The sequence below is a fragment of the Panthera uncia genome, chromosome A2, assembly GCF_023721935.1.
Source record: "Panthera uncia isolate 11264 chromosome A2, Puncia_PCG_1.0, whole genome shotgun sequence".
NCBI classification, from domain to species: Eukaryota; Metazoa; Chordata; class Mammalia; order Carnivora; family Felidae; genus Panthera; species Panthera uncia.
The window spans coordinates 74,371,571-74,393,049 of NC_064816.1; the positions used below are offsets into that span (position 1 = coordinate 74,371,571).

General features: G+C 41.7%; 1 protein-coding gene across 3 annotated transcripts in view; it reads right to left on the reverse strand.

The window, feature by feature from the left end:
- The window catches only part of PIK3CG (phosphatidylinositol-4,5-bisphosphate 3-kinase catalytic subunit gamma), a 33,138-nt gene continuing 11,659 nt past the window's right edge, over positions 1-21,479 (reverse strand). For all 3 annotated transcript variants that reach the window (XM_049641332.1, XM_049641331.1, XM_049641333.1), the window contains exons 6-11: positions 18,756-18,902; positions 17,113-17,203; positions 15,727-15,857; positions 14,625-14,736; positions 12,992-13,149; positions 1-1,264 (exon numbers count right to left, since the gene is read on the reverse strand). In XM_049641332.1, the coding sequence (XP_049497289.1) occupies positions 986-1,264; positions 12,992-13,149; positions 14,625-14,736; positions 15,727-15,857; positions 17,113-17,203; positions 18,756-18,902 (918 nt within the window). In that variant the 3' untranslated portion in view covers positions 1-985. The remainder of the gene's footprint in view (positions 1,265-12,991; positions 13,150-14,624; positions 14,737-15,726; positions 15,858-17,112; positions 17,204-18,755; positions 18,903-21,479) is intronic.

Below are 21,479 nucleotides of genomic sequence, written 5' to 3' on the forward strand. Positions count from 1 at the left end.
TTTCCTAGAATGTCCTCTTTAATAATATACTTAAAAAAAAAAAACTCCACCAAACATTTTTACAAATAAGTACATAAAATTCCAGTAACCCTAGGGGAGAAATTGCTTTTCAACTAAGTTTTGAATTCTAGGGTAGATGCATTCTTGAGGACTTCACAACTTGGGTAAAGAGTTGTGGGAGGGTAACAGTTAAGGAAGAAGGGAGGCAGGGAGGAGGATGTAAAGGTGAAAAATGAGTCCCTTTAGTTTCTTCCTGTTTCCATGCTGGAGAAGGCTGTAGTAGCTGGAATTGGCAATCTGCTCTTGGGCAGAGTTGAGATGAATGGTCTCCTCTCTGTTCTTCCTCTTCGTAACCCTGAAGCAGACCAGCAGAGAAGTGCCAGGGCACAAAGGTCCAGATTTTCCATTGTATGTTTGTGCATCTCAGCTGTACACTGTACAAGAACCTAATTACAAAAGACACTGAAAAGACCAACTCGCCTTCCTTTGCCTTTAGCAAATCGCTAGCATCTACAGACATGGAGGGGGATGTTTGGAAGTGTCCTTTAGGGAATGAGACAGAGGTTACAACGATTACGTCTTTTTCTCTAAAGAGGTTGAGGAGCACAAGAATGACCCAAATTGAGAGTATACGCAGATGAAAAGAGATGTCACCAATTATTCCCAATTTCCAGAGACACTCGGTAATAAGACAGTCAAACCAGCAGGCACAATGAAGAAATAGTTTGTTTAAACTTAGAATGTTCTCCAACATCACTGAAGCAAATGACAAAAAACAAACCTGCATACAAGCCTAAAACTGAACATTATTTAAACAAACCGACATGCCAGTATTTTTCTCCAGTAAAGGGTTCCTCCAGCAACAGAGCTGCATTTCTGAAGTGCCAGCTTTCATAATGTCCTGTCCATCAGTCCAAGTTCAATGATGGACATGCTGACTTAAAGCTTTAGAACACTAACTTGTTTTTAATTCTAGCCCAAAGAATTAGGCTGAATGTTTCTCCCCTTGTTTGATGCCCAGAACAAGATGCAGGAACCAGTTAAACTGCACGGTCCATCCTTTGTCTCTACACACTTCGATCTGATCAAGAAAATACTTCTTAGCATCCTCCTCACTTTTCCCCACTGTTAGGGCATCCCGAATATATTCAATATCTTCTTTGCTTGTTAACTGGGGCATTCCTGTCATCAGCATCATGGAGAACAGGATGATCAGCAGGTTTGTGTGATGACGAAGGGCGAGGTAAGCCTTAACGCAGACGTCCTGGATGAAGGGAAAGAAAGTACAGTTATGTTGATGAGGTAACTAAGTAGGGTGATGACTGCCCAGGGATCCTGGAATTTACATAGCATTATCCTGTCCATGAGAGGAAGCTATCACCAACAGGGCAGATCCTCTTTCTCAGATGGAGGGTTTGATGAGAACATATGCTATTTCCATACCCTAGGAAGCACATTAGTGTAATCGCCCATGTCCAGGGTGTGCTCGGGGAAAACTGGTTGATACGGTACATTTCATCTTTTTTCTTACTCTACCTTTTACATCAGTTTCTCTCCTAGGAAACTGAAGGTAGAAATTTCTGTACTCTCTTTAAAGAAATGAGTCAGTTTTTGAACACCATACTGGGATCACTGAGCTTCATGTAAGCATACGTGTTTGCCAAGGGCTAATGGAATCCAGAGAAATGATGGAAATGTGGCATTTGAGGTTTTGTTTTCATCTTTATTTTACAATTTGCCCTATTCTAAGAAAACCAACGTATTAGCGTTTCACTGATGCTCCAAACTGTTGAAAAAACTTGGGAATTGTAATACAAATTCTTTTTTTTAAGTTTATTTAAAAACTTAAATAAAAGCAGGGTAGGGGCAGAGGGATGGAGAGACACAATTCTAAGCAGGCTCTGTGCCATCAGCACACAGCCTGATGCAGGGCTTGAACTTACAAACTGTGAGATCTTGACCTGAGCCGAGATCAAGAGTCAGATGCTTAACCGACTATGCCACCCAGGAGCCCCTACACACATTCTGAATACTGAGCGAGAGGGCTTTAAAAATGCTTTGGCGTGGGGCGCCTGGGTGGCACAGTCGGTTAAGCATCCTACTTCGTCTCAGGTCATGATCTCGTGGTTCATGGGTTCGAGTCCCGCGTTGGGCTCTGTGCTGACCACGCAGAACCTGGAGCCTGCTTTGGATTCTGTGTCTCCGTCTCTCTCTGCTCCTCCCCCATTCATGCTCTGTATCTCAAAAATAAATAAAAGTTAAAAAAATTGAAAAAAAAATGCTTTGCCTGGCGCATTCTCCAAAAGCCTTTGAGCAAGGTGCCACAGGTGAGTTAAGTCCACTTATTAAGCAAGGCATGCTTATTTCAATCATATTGTGCCAAAGTAAAGAAGAAAGTGCAAGGTTCTCAATTTTACAACACGAGGACAGCCCAACCTTAATGTTGTAACTTGGCAAAGATGGTGTGTTGAAGAAAACTGAAGTTAATGATTACAGATATGAATACTTCAAAAAAATCTGGATATAAGGATATAAATGTGATTTCACACCATAAGGCATAAAAACAGAGCATAAATATGAAAAAATATGCAACCTCATTTGTAATCAAAGAAATGTAAGGGAATGAGATGGAAACATTCACCTATCCAGCTGGAAAATCTTAAAAAAATTTTTTTTTGAAGAATAATACCCAATGTTCACATTTCATAGGCCGATGGTAGGTGGGAATAGGTATAATTTTACTAGCAGACAATTTGATAACATGCATCAAAAGCTTTAGAATGCTAATAAATGTTAGAGAAGTTCATTGCGGTGATGGTTACGTGACTGATGCATTTGTCAAAATTCAAAGAACTGTACCCACAAAAAGGCCCAGTTCTGCTGTAGGTGAATAATGCCTCAATAAACTGGACTTTAAAAAAATGCCTATGTCCTTGTACCCAGCAATTTTCATGCTAGAAATTTACCTTTAAAAACTTGGATAATTTTGCAGTGACCAATACATAAGAATATTTGTTAGAATGTTTAAAAATGCAAGAACTTGAAGGTAACCTAAATATCCTACAGTTGGGTACTGATGAAAGTACCTACAACTGCCTGCTCTGTAACTGCTAGAATGATACCGTGAAAGAATATTGAACAAGCATGTGAAAGTGTCTGAGTTAAAAAGCAGGCATAAAACAACAGCATAGGTGGCATCAGCCCATGTTGGCAAATGAACACAAAATATTTACATGGAAAAAAGATTGGAAGTCTACAGGCCAAAATGTTAAGATAGTGAGTTTTCTTTTTTTTTTTAAGTTTTTAAATTTACGTGTTGAGAGAGAAAGAGAGAGAGAGTAAGGGAGGGGCAGAGAGAGAGAGAGTCCCAAGCAGGCTCCTCACTGTCAGTGCAGAGCCCAATGCAGGGCTCGAACTCATGAAATGTGAGATCATGGCTTGAGCAGAAACCAAGAGTGAGATGCTTAACCGACTGAGCCACCCAGGCGCTCTTCCTTTTTGCTTTTACATTATCTTGTGTGTGTCATTTGCACGTGGCAGGATAACGGCAATGGTCATGGTAGTCATGCCTATATCATTCTGTGTGTCAAGGCTGGACCATGAACGCATCACCCTGTCTAAGTAGAAAAACCCATGGACTGATCTGGCATTAAATGAGACCATATATATAAAAAATGCCTGGCACAGAGACTGGCACATAGCAAGTGTTCAATAAGTGTTAGTCCTCTCCTTTCCCTGCCTGGAGGGTAGATCACTTTTACCTGCTTTCTGCTTACTTGTCAGGGAGCTGGACACTCCCAGACTCAAAAGACTGGGCTCTTCCTACTGTGGATCCAGCGCATTAGTGTTCTTGCATCCTTAATGACTTTACTTATGTCTGGAAATCATTATCTTTTGCTCCTCCATTGGACTGACCAAAGTCACTCTCATTTCTTGGTGATTACACAGGCAAAGGGCAGACTTCACCCCCGGCAACTGGCTTATTAATTTGTTAGCTCACACAATTTTCACAAGGGCAGAGATGGGGATGCCTTTTGATTTTGAATTAGAGTACATTCTGATTTTTAATTATTTTCTATCCTTCTGTACACTGGGGGCTTCAGGCACAACCCTTGCTTTCTGAGCTCACTGTGTGGTCAAACTCCTTAACAGAAAATTTTTGAGAAGGGAAATTGACCTGCGGCCAAGCTATTCTAACACCAATCCGTAGGTGCTCCGGTGCATATTTGTTCAGCAGCAACCCATGGATTCACTCGTCACTGTAGCACACAGGGACATGGTAAAGGAAGACAAATGTCTTGTGTCAGTCTCGAAGGCCATCTCCTCTATATAAAGCATTTCTGCTGGTTCGAATTTATTCAGTTCTGATATTTACACACAAGGGTCACTTCTGTGAGAAAGAACTTTCCTCCCCCTAGATTTTCATGCCCTATGCTGGTCAGACACAATATGTAAATTCTGACTGGCAGTGCAGGCTTAGAGATTTAATTAGAGATTTATTCTCTTTTTCTTAGAGATAGTACAGAGCCATGGTAAAAACTGCAGGTTCACACCTTGCTGCCTGGGTTCAAATGTTGGCTTTATTACCGACAAGCTGTTTGTCATTGGAAAAATCACTTAACCTCTCTGGACCCCAGTTTCCTCATCTGTAGAATAAGAAGAATAATAACAATACCCGTTTCATATGGTTGTGGTGAGATTTCAGTGCTATGTATGTGGTCGGCAATTATTATTAATAGTATGAGAAGTTGCATTATTGAACGCGCACTTCTCAATGCGGAGGTGGGTGGGAAGTAGGAAGCCAGCACCCTGGCTGTGTGTGCAGATGGTTCTCTTGCCCCAGGGGCACAGCTGGGTGCTTGCTCCACCCCCTCAAGCCCCAGAAGTTTCATTTCTGCCCTTTGTGCTCAGCCACAGGGTGTCTGAAAGAACCCTGGCCATGCTGCCTTGGGGCCGGAGGCCTGTGGTTTGGGGGACTGAGGATGTGGCCTGGGGACCTGGGGGTGTGTGGAAGCACAGAACACAGAAGTGACTGGCTGGGGAAGCAGAGTTTTTCCCTTCTGCCAGGCCTGCCTGGCACTGACCTCAAACATCCTCATTCTGTCCTTCTCAGCTGCCTGGGGAAGGCTTTATAATATTGAGTGGAGAAGAAGGGGCAAAGGTAGAACCTGATTTCAGGGATTTGGTGTAATGTACTTGTTAATGGATGTGAATGTGGGGAACACTGAAATGTTGTTAGCTGGAATGGTATACGTGAGTAGCTGATCAAGTGATTGAGCCTAGATAGTATATCAGCTCTTAATTTCATAGTTGATTCAAATGCCTTGATTAGAGCATCTAGTACCAAAAGAGAGGATTGTTTTTACAAAGCTACCACTCCCATAAGTCTTGGGAACAAAGGACTTCATGATCATTTCGGGGTCCAAACTTGGAGTTGATTTGTTAACCGGCCCAACGTAGTTCACTAAACCGAAAACTTTCTATACACAGTCTCCTAATTTCTTCTTAACTGCCAGTGAGTTCTGGCTGCCTCAGACTGTGCAGGGTCATACGGAATGGGCCTACTTTTTCTTAAAACAAACTCCTCTATTTTCATCTAGAGAACAAAGTGGAAGTGAAATATTACTGTCCATCTTGACACAAATGAGGAAGTAGCCCCAGGACTACAAAACAGGAACTCCGGGGCCCAGAGAAGAGAGAGAAGAAAACTCACAAATAGCCGTCAATGAAAAGCAACGTCCTCACCCACTGACTTTTCCTAAATATTAATGCTGCTGCTGTCTGCTGGAGGAAGGAGATGGTGGAGAGAAATCGTATTTCTGTCAAAGAGGATTTTATTTGTGTTTTGTATAAAAATTAATGAATTGGCCAAGCAATGCCTTTAGAAGTTATTTTGGCAAAACAGAGAGTCACCGATTAGCTGAGCTCATAAGGCAGGAGGAAGCACTTTCCGAGAAATCTGAAAGAAGAGTGTGTCTGACGCTTGGCTGTGTGTTTGCTGAGTTTGAATTAGGATTCTTATCCCTAAGGACCTCTTAAGAATGATTCTCAGACTAGTTCTGTCTAGCAGGGAAAGGGCGGTATTGCCCTCTTCTCAGATACTTGGAAGCTCATTAGAAACCTAAAGGTTACAATTAGGTCGTTCTGCTTTAGTCACATATTCTAAATGGATTGTATGTAGGGGTGTGTGTGTGTGTGTGTGTGTGTGTGTGTGTGCGTGTGCACGCACTAGCCTGTTCTGAAAAAGATTGAGGGTGGATTACCTGGATACACAAAAGTCTAAATAACATTAATTAGAATTGGGTAGAAAAAGGAAAGGAATGACAAAGGAAAAGATCACAGTGGATTTCGAACAGAGACCAGTTTAACGCTATACATCACAAATGCTATTTACTTGCTATGGGTGGTCTTCAAATATATCTGTAGCCAAAAGGAAAATCAAATCCATTATTTAACCAATGCTCAGAAGAGTTTTTTTAAAATGATAGGAGAAACACAGCTTTTCTAGAGATTATGACCTGATAGAGATTTCACAAGAGGATCTCTATAAAGAGTACACTTTTGGTAACATGGTAACACCCTCGGTAATATTCTTCAGGTAGACAAAACACTTCTCTAAAAGAAACTAAACACTGAAAGAAGATACAGTTGGAAGCTTATTCTCCATAAATGTTTAAAAGTCACAGGGGTCTAATATCTTAGACACTGAGTGACCCTGCATGCTGGTAGATTAACACATCAGTCCAATTCAAGGCCATCTTTCAAGTCTGCGTCTGGGGCAGGTACCTCACCAGGGGATTCAAACGCCTACAAATGGCTGATGCTGGACCCTTCTCTGACAGTATCTTCCAACAGATAGTACAGTACTGAGCATCTTCATGCCTGGCTAGAAGGCTGAGCTTGACCTTGTTAGTGGTCCTGGGTGCAGGTCCTGAGAGTGAATCCTTTATCAATTCAGTGTATTGTGGGCAGTTTGACAGATAAACTTGTCATCTCCCTGTTGACCTATAGTAGGCTTCTATTACAGTCATTTGTGGTTAACCAATTGAGCTCTAAATGACTTCTTTGCTTTGCTCTCTAACCCCCCTAATCCAGCCCTTGCACTGCTTCAAATGGAATGCAGATCTCCTTTCTTGACCCAAACTCCAGGACACATTCACATCAATACCTGTGTTCCAACCATATCAAACAACTGTACTTTTTTGTTCTTAAGTACTGATACTAAATACGCACTTCATGCCCTTGCTAATGTTATTCTTTCTGCTTGGGTGTTCCTCCCCTCCCTGTATCTGCCTAACAAATGGAACTGATCTTATCAAGGGCTGATGAGAACCCTTCACTGGCAGTCCCTTTCCATCCCCCAGGGCAGGATTGCTCCCCCTGCAAACCACTTTTGCAATCCTTAGAACAAAGCTCTGTGTGTGTGTGTGTGTGTGTGTGTGTGTGTGTGTGTGTCTTCTGCAGTGTGTCAGGGCTGTGCTCCTGGCCACCTGTGCCCAGAACAGAGTCTGGAACACTGTTGGGCATCTGCAAACACACGATGAAGGAATGCTAAGATTCAATGCTTTAAAATCAGGATCAATCTGTGAACAAGTCATATTGGAAGGCTATTCAACTGTAAAGACATCTTGCCTTGCTCCAGCAGGACTTGGGCCTTCTCTGGGCCTGGCACAGGCCTGAAATGTAGCAGGTAGTTAAGAAGTGTGTGTTGAAATGGTATGCTATCTTGGATATGGAAGAACAGGGCCTGGGGACTATAACAGGATGGAGCAGGAGGCTGAGAAAGCCCAGCCTGGAAGGTTACAAGTATAGATAGCTACTGGTGTAGACCAGTGCAGGGTTACCACACAAGGGCAGTCAGAGAATAGGGATGGGAAATAATGGGGAGGGGGCCACAGTCCTCAGAAGTGGTCAGATGGTCAGGTCCCTGTGGCCCGGGAGGTCCCTGTGGCTGGGGTGAAGGAGACTACTTGCATTTCCAACAAGGCAAGTGTCAGGAGGGAGCAGGACCCCAGTCGTAGAGGTGGATTAACTGAGGCAGAAGTAGTTAAAAGACCCTGGGATCCAAGATGAGAGCAAGATGGCAGCAGAGATAGACTTTGAATAAAGGTTTCCTAACAGCCCAGGTCAGGACACTGCATGGAGACTGGGCACAGGGCTGAGCCTGCAGGTGAAGGCTCCGGGGTACGCCCTGGGGTGAGGACAGCTCCGCCAGCGGTGGGCACCAGGCAGGGCCTGATAAAGCTGCACCCAAGACTAAAATAACACAACGAATATGTCCCAGACTACTCTCCTATAAAATGTTTCTTAAGAGTGACATCTAGGGGCAAATGCCTTCCTTTTAAGTATGCTCATCAAGCTGCCTGCTTTATGTCGATGCACCTGTGAAGGTGTTATTGGGCTCCCCTGGTTTCTTCAGCTGTATTGAACATACATTTGCTTAGTGCCTACTGTGTCCAAAGAACATCTTCAAAATACTTGTTTATATACTAGGCCAAGTTGTTCACACTCCTTGGAAACTGTTCCATATTGAAAGTACACTATAGGTATATACTGTGTGTCCTGTTCTCTTGGCATGAGCTACTGATCCAATCGGGAAAAAATATGTATATTTATATTGTTAAGGAACTCTCCACAAAAATGTAAACAGGCACCATGTGATGTGACACTTACATTTTTGTATAATTAAAAAAATTTTTTTTAACACTTATTTATTTTTGAGACAGAGAGAGACAGAGTGTGAGTGGGGGAAGGGCAGAGAGAGAGGGAGACACAGAATCTGAAGCAGGCTCCAGGCTCTGAGCCATCAGCACAGAGCCTGACGCAGGGTTCAAACCCACAAGCTGTGAGATCATGACCTGAGCCAAAGTTGGATGCCCAGCCAACTGAGCCACCCACCCAGGCACCCCACATTTTTGTATAATTTAATAAAATGTTAGATTTCATGGGCGCCTGGGTGACTCAGTTGGTTAAGAGTCTGACTCCTTGATTTTGGCTCAGGTAGTGATCTCGTCATTGTGAGATTGAGCCCCATGTCAGGCTCTGCACTGCATGGAGCCTGCTTAAGTTTCTCTCTCTCTTTCTCTCTGCCCCTCTCCAGCTTGCACATATTCTCTCTCTCTCAAAACAAATAAACATTTAAAAAAACACATCAGATTTCATAACTAGGATTACTTCCTCTTCTGATGTGTAGATATTTAACCTGTATCTTGAAGGCTTATTAACATATGTGTGGCAGGAGCTTGTCAATCTATGCCTGAGTTGATATTTCATAAACTCACAGAATACAATGTATTATGGAGAAGGAGGAAATCCAAGGAGGTCGCCTGGCCTCATCCAGCCACTAACCAATTCCAGAACTGTCCCCCTCCCCCCCTCCCAACCTTCTCTCCTCCACTCAGCAAATAACCACTGAGCGCTCACTAGGTCTCAGGCCCCTGATGAGGGAGTCAGGTCAGGTGTGGTCCTGCTGCACAGACTCATACATATAATGATATGCTGTCATAGGTGCTGTGAAAGCAACATGCAGGGGCTGAGGCAAAGGATAACTCGAGGGACCTCATTGGGGGTCTGCTCTGAGGAATGACATTGAGGCTGAGATCTGAGGGTGTTCCAGGGAGAAGGCAGGAATGGGGAGGATGTGGAGGAAAGCCACTGTGACCTTGACCAAATGCGAGACTGTGGGGAGAGCCTTGTAGGGAAAGCTTAGTTAGATTTTAGTCAAAGTGAGGTGAGAAGCCACTGAACAGTTTATAGGGAGTCACACTGTATCTGTAAAGTTCCGTTTTTAACCAAATTCTGGTTAATTTATAACCTTGTATAATACCAAATAATAGAATGAGGGAAAAACACTAAAATGTTGACAGTGTTATTTCTGGAAGGTGGGATAATGGGTTCTTAATATCCTTCTGTTATTTTTAATATTTTGTTGGCTTTTTAAAAAGAAACACGTACTACTTTTAAAATTAGAAACGAAGCCCCCACATTCCTATATAAAAATAAAGGGGAAGGCAAATTTCATTTGCTAATGATATAAATGTATTTGCATGTAATCTATGTTCTAAAACCGTTTAGTGACATTTAAAGCAAAATGGTTCTAAAATAAATTATTGGGGTAAAATATTGTTTTCTCTTTTCACTCTTCAGTAAGGGAGAGAGTTTTCAAAAGAGAATGTATCTATCAACATCATCACCACTGAAATGTACATGTTTAGCACCTGGTGTATAGGACCGTGCTCCGCAGGCTAACAGATATTCCTGGACTCAAGTAGTAAGTACGCCTTGGTTTTATGTCTTTTTGTCTGATTACAGCTTGCTCCTGAAGTCTGTCCTATTCTAGAAATAATTTATTAATATGGTCCGGGGCTAAACTGAGTATTTTGGAAAAAAGAAAGGGGTGGGATAAAACAGTGCCTTCCTCTTTCATTTTCTGGCCTTCTGTCCACCAGCCAAGAGCTAGATATATTTTTAAATCTTTGTGGGGAAGGCTCACCTCACCCTTAACAAAAGTGGGTCAGCTTTTATCCACCCTCCCTAACAGGTTATTTAAATGTGATGCATGCATTAAATAACCTTCCCATTCAAAATTAGCGGTTCACTGGAAATGAGGACACCTTTGATTTAAAATGTAAATATATACAACATTTCCCAGCCTGCCTAAAAGTGGCAGTTTTAGTATACAAGATCCTACGTTGCTATTTAGAGGGTTTAGAGATGTACTCCCAGAGCCTGAAGGATGTCATCTCAAAAAGGGAACATAAAACTAAAAAACAGAAAAACATCCGGAAGGCTTAGTAGTGTGTTTAAAAAAAAAAATTGTCACAAGGTCTGAATCAAATGACGAAAAACCTGCTGCTCATCTTTATCAAGCTGGAAACTTTAGAAAGCCTGTGTCTGTATAATTGTACACATAGATGTATATATGTCCACTGTTTTTCCTGTTGTCCGGTGGGGGGGTGGGGGCAAGCAGGCAGAGCTTGGACCCCCACGTGCTCTTTAACCAGAACAATGCTACTACTTTCTTGTGTTTCATATGTTGCCGTTGGACTTGAGATCTCATTTCTAAGAGGGCTTCTCAACTTAAAAGTTTTCAAAGTTGGAAGACCCTTTGTGATGTATGTGACATCGGAAGCTACTGTGTATTAAATTTTTGCTGTGGTCTAGGCACTGGGGGAAGCATTCTACACATTTCATTCAAATAATCCCTTTAAAAAATCCCTTAAAAAAAAAAGAGGTTCTAGTGATTTTAAGAAAGCAGCTTTGGTCACAGGGATGGAGAACTGGTCCCAGACCAACAGGTTGGCACAAAGGCGCCTTGCAAAGGTTTCATGCTTGGAGTAGAAGCTGCCTGGGGCAGGGAGCAACGTCTCCTTGGCCTCCCACATCCCAAATCTTTTCATTAAAGAATATTTTGAAACTTAACAACAAAGAAGATTACAGGAAGAAGTGCTGCTGGGATTTTAGGGGTGGCACGGGCACTCTGGGTGGTCATTCTGGGGAGCGATATGACAAAAAGGAAGAGAAGGCACAGAAAGCAGGAGAGCCTGCCAGCGAGGGCGGATGCCTTTGCGCCTGCCTCTCCTGGTGGCAGGATTGCCGCTGTGCTTGAAGCTAGGTAGATGAACCCCCTCCTCTGCAGAAGAATTGAGTGTCCCCCACTTCTTTAAATGGTAAAATTCTTCCAGGTTATTATTATTATTTTTGGAACCATTTTTCTGTTCCAGGAAGTTGTCAACATATGTGATTTTTAACTTTAAAGAAAAACAGGACTGAAATGTGTCAAATCCCTGGAAATAGTCTGAAACCCAGTTGAGTTTACCCAGAAACACACACTAAAAAATCCTAAGACCATCTGGCCCCAAAGATCTCAGTTTCTCTGACAAGGCTCCTAGAACTGTGGGGGCTGGGGGATGGGTAAGTCCTGTAATCAAATCGAAATCAGCCGGGAGAACAAACAAGAACAGGCAGGTTTCAAAACAATACATACATCCTAGTTCCTGTTCCACACAATTTCAAGGCCCAGGCCATGTCCCAAGGATAACAGGGAACTCAAGAAGAGACTCTGAAAAAAGGCTTGTTCCTGACCTAATTGCAAGCCACACCGGGTTTAAGACAGGCCTAAAATGGGGAGGGCGGGGGGGCGGGGGCACTCTTTAAAGGGGACCCAAGGCGCTTGTGCATATAATGGAATCCCTCTTTGCCTCTACTGATCTGTTTTGTGTCTGTGTGGGCTATAAATAGGTGTTTTATGTAGTCATTACGTAGTAATTTCGAGGTCTGTTCCTTCACAGTTATTAAATTTGCAAGCGTGAAAATTTTACTCCTTGCATTTTTGAAATATTTGATAGTCAAAAGTGGATGGAGACCAGGAAGGAGTGACAAAGAAAGCAGGATGTGAACACTTCCAGGGAGATGGGGTGACCCATGCAGGAGCTTGTTTACAGGTGAGCAGGACAGGCCTGAGCTTTTCTGTACAACCCACAGTGGAGTTGACAGGATCAAGTGAGGGAAGAGACTGTCCTTCACCGAAAGGGGACTACATACAGTGGTGCGGCCAGAATTCCCTCTGTAGTAACCTGATAAACGCATACCTGCAGCAAAAATCAGAAGCTCACAATTGTTTGAGAGTCCTGAAAAAATACATGTGGAATTTGGATCTTCCAGACAGTCTTGAATTGATAAATATTCAAAGGCTAAACCTGCTTACCAGACGCTCCTCCTGAAAGCCCCTTTTGGGCACAGTGCCATCCTGGCATTCTCTATTTGCTCTCTATTTGATTACGGAATGCTCTCTCTCGCTTCCTGGTTGGTTTTAGATGGGAAACCACGTTTTGTACTCAGGGATGGAATGGAGGGAACAGAGGAGAGGGAGGGTAGTCAGAAGCAGAGAAGCCTTAACATGGAGTGAGGGGGAAGGCTGCTGTGCCCTGAAGGCACTATCTGATTGGTACTCTGGGAGGAGGCAGAGGCAATGAAGAGGGAGGCCAGTTACCTGAAATTTCTGGAAGTGCAGGCTTGTCTTCTTTCCAGAAGTTCCCATCACAAACAGGAAGTCTGGGGTTAGCACAAATGGCACTCTCTCTTTATTGATGCCCAGAAAACTTTTGTAATTCCCGAGAATGTGTCCAAAGTCAATATGAAATAGATTTCCTTAAGAGAAGAAAATGTCTGACATCATTACGCGGGCATAAGCACTTGTAACAACACTCTGGTTTGTTTATTTCCTGAGATATTTTTTAAGTTGCCTGAAAATGAGCTATCTTGGGCGAGAGAGCTATTTTTATACTGTTTTATCAGCTTGTGATATTTTTCAGCTTAGCAGGTGTGTATGGTAGTAACCACAAAGCACTCTTTGAACCAAGTGTGTTTTTGATATCCTTCTGGTGTTCTTCAGATGACAGCCAAATGCCATTAAAAAAAATTCTCGTCTCGTCTGAGAATTATTCTTAGAAATAGAAGTCAGAACTCTCTGGCTAATCTGTCATCATTTTGCCCGAGACTCTCTTATGCCCTTTATATGACTCAGGATAGACTGATGGTTTGCTCTGCTTGGTGGGGGTGGGGGATGGGGGGTGGGGGAAGGCATTCACCTTTTCCTTTGGAGTAGCACCATAGAAATACATCACTGTGAATCTCCTTTGAGTCAGTTTCTACCACTGTCGCTGTTGCTACCATGATTACCATCATCTCTTCTTGTTTAGATAGCCTGTATCATACGTATGGTCCATAAATACGTGATGTCTTTGATTCTCACAGAGAGTAAGCAGTTTACCTCAATATGGTGCTTTTTCTGGATCCCACTTTTAAACTGGTCCAAATTTCTTAGAGATACTTTTCATGGCACGGCAGCCAATACTGACCATGGTCAGAGTGGTCGGTGAACTCGTGACACGAGGTAGGTTAGGAAGGCAGAGCATCTCAGATTTAAGGATGTCTGGGAGTTCTTTTTGTTGCTTCCCTGTAACATCTGACACTATCGATCACACCCTCCTTCACCAGCTTCTGGGATATGCCCCTACTTATCTTTCTAGCTAATCGCTTTTCCTTCTTAGGTCTCATTTCTGGTATTTTCTTCCTCTCTGGGGTGATCGCAACATCTATGTTCCTACATAGTAATGACTTCTAGATGTGTACTCCAACCTTAAACTCTTTAAATATTACTCTCTGCTGAGGGATAGGGGAAATGGGGAGTTAGTACCAGTTCAGTGGGGCCAGTGTTTAAGTTGGGGAAGATGAGAAAGTTCTGGGGGATGGTGGTGATGGTTGCACAGTAATGTGAATGTATTAAAATTTTTTTTAATGTTTATTTTTGAAAGAGAGAGAGAACACACACACACACACACACACACACACACACGCATGAGTGGGGAAAGGACAGAGAGAGGGAGACTGAGGATTCAAAGCAGGCTCCAGGCTAAGAGCCCAATGTGGGGCTTGAATCCACACAACTGTGAGATCATGAGCCGACACCTGTCACTTAACAGACTGAGCCACCCAGGGGCCCCACAGGGTGAATGTGTTTAATGCCACTTAACTACACACTTAAAACTGGTTGATATGGTTGGTAAATTTTATGTCCTGTATGTTTTACCACTGTAAAAACAAATTATAATAAATAAACTCACCTGTCTCTGTGATCATAATATTGTCGTTGTGCCTGTCGCCTATTCCAAGAACAAAGGTAGCCACACAGTAGCCAGCACAGGAATAAACAAATCTCTCCACTGCTGCCTGAAACTAATTAGACACATCTGAACATTAGTTGTGTTCTAGCTACAAAGAGCAGTGTGGATCTGTTATAAACGACTTCCAAAAAGGTACTGTTCTGGGAACCAGTTTCAAGTTCATGGCACCTGATTTCATTAACATCCTATCTGCTACATGCTAACTTTCTCCTTGCTCTCCTTACATTCTAGGCGAAGATTCAGTGACTCACAACAGCACATGGAGGAAACGAGAGTCAAAGAGCAATGGTAATTTAATCAAAGGGCTCATTTCCTCTCCATGCCATCGTTTGCCAATGCTACAGAACCTATAATAATTTCTCCTTCAGTGGAGAACATATGTTTTGCTTGTGACCACTTCATGTATGCATGGGTTCACAAATCCACACATACAACAGACTAATAAATGCTGCTAATTATATTTCCTACCCAAAGGGCTGCTAACCATGCAAATGAGAAGTGGTAATCCTGTACCGCAGAACTTGAAACAGCAGCCAAACAGCCAGCCTAACCATGCAGCTTGTGAAGGATTCAGCATGTGTGCTTCGCAAGGATGGTGAAACTGATGTTTTCAGGATCTCTAATTTACCATTTAGAGTGCAGAGGTACATCAGAAATTACTTTGGAGGATATGTGGCATCTCCCAGGTAGGAAAGGACCTATCCACGGTAACTAGATTTTTCTGCCGAACATCAAAAGGAGGCGGTCGTAAAAAGTGCCCACCAAGTTACTTCATAGAACCAAATTTTATGCAAAGCATGCCTGATAGTCAAAGGACAAACAAATGCTCACTGGCATTCTGAACTGAGAGCTTCCGTCTTACACAGATATGCTGTGTCACACGGGAAGGCACTTAAAACCCCCACGGCCTCACAGGTAAAGTATTTTGCCAAACCTCAGGAGGCACGACATCGGTATATCCTTTGAAAATGCAAACCCATTATTGCTACATGAATGACGGCTCATAAGGAGCCTTCAGAGTGCGGGAAAAGCTGGAGCTCACCTTTTCTTCAATAGGGCATTTCTCTTTGAGCCAGTGATTCAGGACTTCATCTTTAAATGCACCCGTGTTGCCCACGGTGCTTTGCTGAATTTTGGCAATTGTCGTGGCCTCTTTCACGATCTCGATCATTCCTATGAGAAGATGCACAAAGGCTGATGGACACTGGGGCTTGGGGCCTGACCCAGAGGAGGAATGGCTGGGTCTCTGTTGACAGGAGGGCAGAGGGCTTTTCAACCAGGCGGCTCTTTCCCTGGTTTGGTTTTCTTAGGAGAGAGAGAAAGAAAAGGAGGAGGATGCAGAAGTTTTGTGGGACATGCTTTCAATCCCTGAATGAAAAGAGGAAAGGTTGGCTTTCAAAGGCAATAAGTAAAAGCACTTATGTGCTGAGCATATGTGCTTGGCAAACGGTGCCTTTTCCTTTTTTAATCACAGGGTCAAATGGAAGTGATTTTGTACAGTTCTCGGATTGGAAACTTGAATAAAAATATGTCTGATTGAAACAAAAATGTTAAATGTCTGTAAAAGCACCTAAGAGTAGAGTATGTAATAGTTTCAATAATGTGAATTCTAAGATATTAAAATAAGTGACAGATCTTTGCGTCTATTTTTAAACGTTATTTGTGAGAGAGAGGTTTAATGTGCAGTGAAAAGAGTTACAGTTTAGAGGTGGAGAAGTAAAGAGGAGGGAACAAGTTCTTATGAAAATCATTTCCATGTATAGTCACAGGGATTTAAATCACACATTCATGTATTTTCAACAGATCCATATTAAATCAAGAGTCACATTCACCAACCTTGGAACATTTTCTTCCTTTTCTATTTGGATTATGATTGTAATTTTTCACTTATTAAATGCCTATGCTAAAGGACTTATGATCCCTTATTTTATTTTTCAATATTTTTTTATTTGAGAGAGAGGGAGAGTATGTGTGCACAAGTGGGGTAGGGACGGGGTGGGGGGAAGAGAGAGAAAGAGAGAGAGAGGGAGAGAATCTTAAGCAGGCTCCACACTCAGCTCAGAGCCCCCATGTGGGGCTCGATCCCATGACCCTGGGATCATGACCTGGCTGAAATCAAAAGTCAGATGCTCAACTTAGGGGGATGCCTGGGTGGCTCAGTCAGTTGAGCATCCAACTTCAGCTCAGGTCATGATCTTGCGGTTTGTGGGTTTGAGCCCTGCGTTGGGCTCTGTGCTGACAGCTCAGAGCCTGGAGTCTGCTTTGGATTCTGTGTCTCCCATTCTCTCTACCCCCCCCCCCCGCCGCTTATTCTCTGTCTCTCTCTGTCTCTGTCTCTCTCAAAAATAACTAGACATTTTTAAAAAAGGACTTACGATCTTTTAGAACGAGCTGAGTGGTATATTCATCTCCTGAGGTAATCACATACCTATTTTGTCACCAGTTGAAATGCAACCATATGGCAGGAGGCACAGATCCAGAGATTCAGTCTCCCAAATGGATTCCATGATTCGTAGAATCTAGACATCAAACACAAAAACGTTTCCATTACATTGGTTTAATAATTTTTCTTCTCCCTTAAAAAAACAACATGTATTTTGTGTCTGGTAACACAAAATATATGTCAGCATAAAGTCTGTAAGTCGCAACTATATTTATCAACCTGGTGCTCTAAAGTTCCCCTTCCCTGGGAGCCTGTTAATTTTGGTCCCTGAGATGGACCCTGGGGAAGAGGATACGCGGAGTTCGTGTGGGGAGAGGTTGCAGTGGTGTTTCAGCATTCAAATGTTCCACTCCACTTATGTATATTTTACCATCACAACAAAGTGTTCTCCCCTACATTCTTAGATATTTTTATCCATAAGGCACTCTGGGGCTAAACCAAGGCAACACTAGCACTGATGAGAATGCTTGCTAATTTACCAAGTGCTATTTTGTGTTAATCTTTTGCATTTACCCTATAACATGAATATGATTAATATTCCCATTCTGCACATGAAGAGACTAAGGCTTCAAGACCTCACCTAACTTGCCCTCACCTGCCAAGCAGTGTGCCTCAGCAGGGAAACAAGTACATAAAGAGCAAGTGCAAAGTTCCCCTCAAAAGGAGAGGAACACAGTGATGCTTTGTGTTTCTGAAGAGTTTGTCTGCCAAGAATCAGAAGATTCTATGGATTTATTTGAAAGGCAGCAAACCTTCAAAAGGTTTGAAGGATTTCTTTTTCTTTCTTTCTTTTAATACTTCTGGGACAATACACATAGTATTCTTGAAAAGAGAGCAAGAGGTATTATTGTTTCCATATTAGAAACAAGTACAAGCAGAAACACACAGAGAGAATTGAAAACATGACCAATTTTTTAATAGGCTACATTTAAATCAATGGGGTTTGCCTATTTTAAATAAACCACATTAAATATTAGGAATTGTGTTACTTCTACAACGGTGGACTATGGAGAAGATTACTTTCCAGGTTTGCAAAGCTAAAGTTGATCCAGAAATGTTAGAAAATATGCAAAATGATTAACATTGATTACTGTCCACCTTCTGGTCTAGTAACTTATTCATGCTTGTTACTTAACTGCACGATTTCTTCAGTCACTTATGTGTCATTCTTCTGTCTCCTTCCTATCAAATCATTCACTTGAGTTTGTGGATGTGGATGTAGATCAAAGTGAAGTGTATAAGGAGAGCACTTGTGGGTGCACAGATATGTCTATAAATATGAATAAAGTGGATGCCAGGGGGGTACATACGTCTATATTTTATGTTACTACACTAGGAATGGGATGTATAAAAGAGAGGTTAGGTGAGGGAGACATATCTGGCTATATGGGAAAGTTGGATATGCTTCTTCTCAGGAATAGACAGCATTGGGATGCTCACCAGATCACATATCTAATGGCCCACAGCCATGTTCCCCCAGTGCCAACTCTCTGTTACAAAATCTTCGATCATTGTACATGGACAAAATAGGAGAATGGGAATAAAATCAGTAGCAGGCATCTTTTAGATCAAATACAGAATTCTTTTTTCAGGTAATTGAACAAAAAAATTCCTTAATGGTAGCATACCTGTAAAATCAGCATGTCTTGGCGCAGATCATCACCATGTTTAAAGATAATGCCAATCGTTTCATTTGATAGGGCTGTAGGGTCGGCACATTTAAACTCAAGCCATAGGGGCTTTTTCTTGGAGGCCATCACTTTACATTTTTCAATCTGTAAGGAAATAGTCACATGTTTCCTACATATAATGAACACATATCGTGGACACATAAATCCTCTTGCAAAATATTATTATAAACAACCAGTACAAAGTCCTAGTTAGAAGAGAAGATATTTGCAAATACCTATCAGATAAAGGATTAGTATCTAAAATCTATAAAGAATTTATCAAACTCAACATCCCAAAAACAAGGAATCCAGTGAAGAAATGGGCAGAAGACATGAACAGACACTTTACCAAAGAAGACATCCAGATGGCTAACAGACACATGAAAAGATGCTCAACATCACTCATCATTAGGGAAATGCAAATCAAAACCACAATGAGATACCACCTCACACCCCTGTCAGAATGGCTAAAATGAACAACTCAAGAAACAACAGATGTTGGCAAGGATGTGGAGAAAGGGAAACACTTTGCATTGTTGATAGGAATGGAAACTGGTATAGCCACTCTGGAAAATAGGATGAAGTTTCCTCAAAAAACTAAAAATAGAGCTACCCTATGACTCAGCAATTACACTATTAGGTATTTTTATCCAAGGGATAAAAAATTGCTGATTTGTAGGGGCACATGCACCCCAATGTTTGTAGCAGCACTGTTGACAATAGCCACAGTATAGAAAGAGCCATTGACTTTTGAATGGATAAAGAAGATGTGGGATTTATATATAATGGAATATTACTTGGTAATCAAAAAGAATGAAATCTTGCCATTTGCCACAATGTGGATGGAACTAGAATGCATTATGCTAAGGGAAAGAAGTCAGAGAAAGACAAATATCATATGATTTCACTCATATGTGGAATTTAAGAAACACAGCGGATGAACATAGGAGAAGGGAAGGAAAAATAAGATAAAAACAGAGAGGGAGGGAAACCGCAAGAGACTCTTAAATACTGAGAATAAACAGGGTTGCTGGAGGGGAGGTGGGTGGGGGGATGGGCTAAATGCATGATGGGCATTAAGGAGGGCACTTGTTGGGATGAGCACGGGGTGTTATATGTAAGTGATGAATCACTAAATTCTATTCCTGAAACCATTATTACACATATGTTAATTAACTTGGATTTAAATTGAAAAAACAAAAAACAAAGTCCTAGTTGGAAGATGATGTTCAATGATTTGGGCAAAAGTACAGCAAGCGTTCTTACCAAATCTGCAAATGTTATGGGAGAGCAAGTTATAACACCTAAAAGCAAGGATTCTCAAACTGTGTTCCGAGGAACCCTATGAGTCTGTGGAGGTGTTCAAGAGGCAATGACAGGTCCTGTCCTCTGCATGCCTCACTCCTACAGGGCTCTGGTACTCCCATGTGCCCATTACTACAGAGCAACTATGCTGTTTATCTAAGCTCAACATACCCTAGGAGATGAAACATAAAGAAAACTATACCAAGGCTGATCCTAATCAAATTGCTGAGGACCATGGTACCAAAAAGAAAATCTTAAAAGTAGCCTGGGGAAAAAAGACACATACAGAAATCAGAGGTAAGAATGACAGGAAACTTACAGAAAATATGCAAGCCTGAAGAAAAAGCTGCTGAAAGGGAGGAAAAAAAGCCAACCTAGAATTCTATATTCAGGGAAAACATCTTTCAAAAACGAAGGTGGAATAAAGAGGTTTTCAGACAAACAAAAGCTGGAAGAATTTCTTGCCAGAAGACTTGCACTATAAGAAATTTTTAAGGCTGAAGGAAAATGATGCCAGATGGAAACACAAACCTTTACAAAGAAATAAAGAGTCCCCAAATGTGGCAAATGTGTGGGTAAATATATATATATATATATATATATATATATATATGACATATTTATATAAATATATATATTTATATTTATATATATTATATATATACATTTATATATGTAAGTTTAATCTATTAAGTCTGCTAAATATTTTTAACTATTTAAGGCAATAATAATAATTACTATTGGGTTTATGACATATGTAGGAGGTAAAAGCATGACAAAAATAGCATAAAGGTCAGGAAGAAGTTAATAGAAGTATACTGTTGTAAGATTCTTATGCACACGTGAAATGGTGTATTATCTGAGTGTAACCAAGAGCATGAGGTAACAGATATTTAGATCAATGAAGTGAACTAGAGAATCTAGATATGGACCCACACATATACGGGCAGTTGATATTTGACAAAAGCACCGAGGTATTTCAACAGATGGTGCCAGGAAAGTTGGATATTCAATACCAAAAAAAACCACACCTGATCTTTACTTTCCATCATACCCAAAAATTAACTCCAAGCTGGATCAAAGACTGAAATGTAAGAGTGAAAACTATGAAACTTCCAGGAAAAAATATTTGTCACATTGAATTAGGCAGTCTTTCTCAACATTGGCACTGTTGACATTTTGGGCTAGATTATTCATTGTTGTTGGGGGGCTGTCCTGTGCAATGTAGGATGTTTAGCAGCATCCCTGGTCTCTACTCACTAGATGCCAGCAGAATTTTCCCAGTTGTAACAGTAAAAAATACCTCTAGACATTACCAAATGTTCCCTGGTGTGTGTGTGTGTGTGTGTGTGTGTGTGTGTGTGTGTGTGTGTGTGT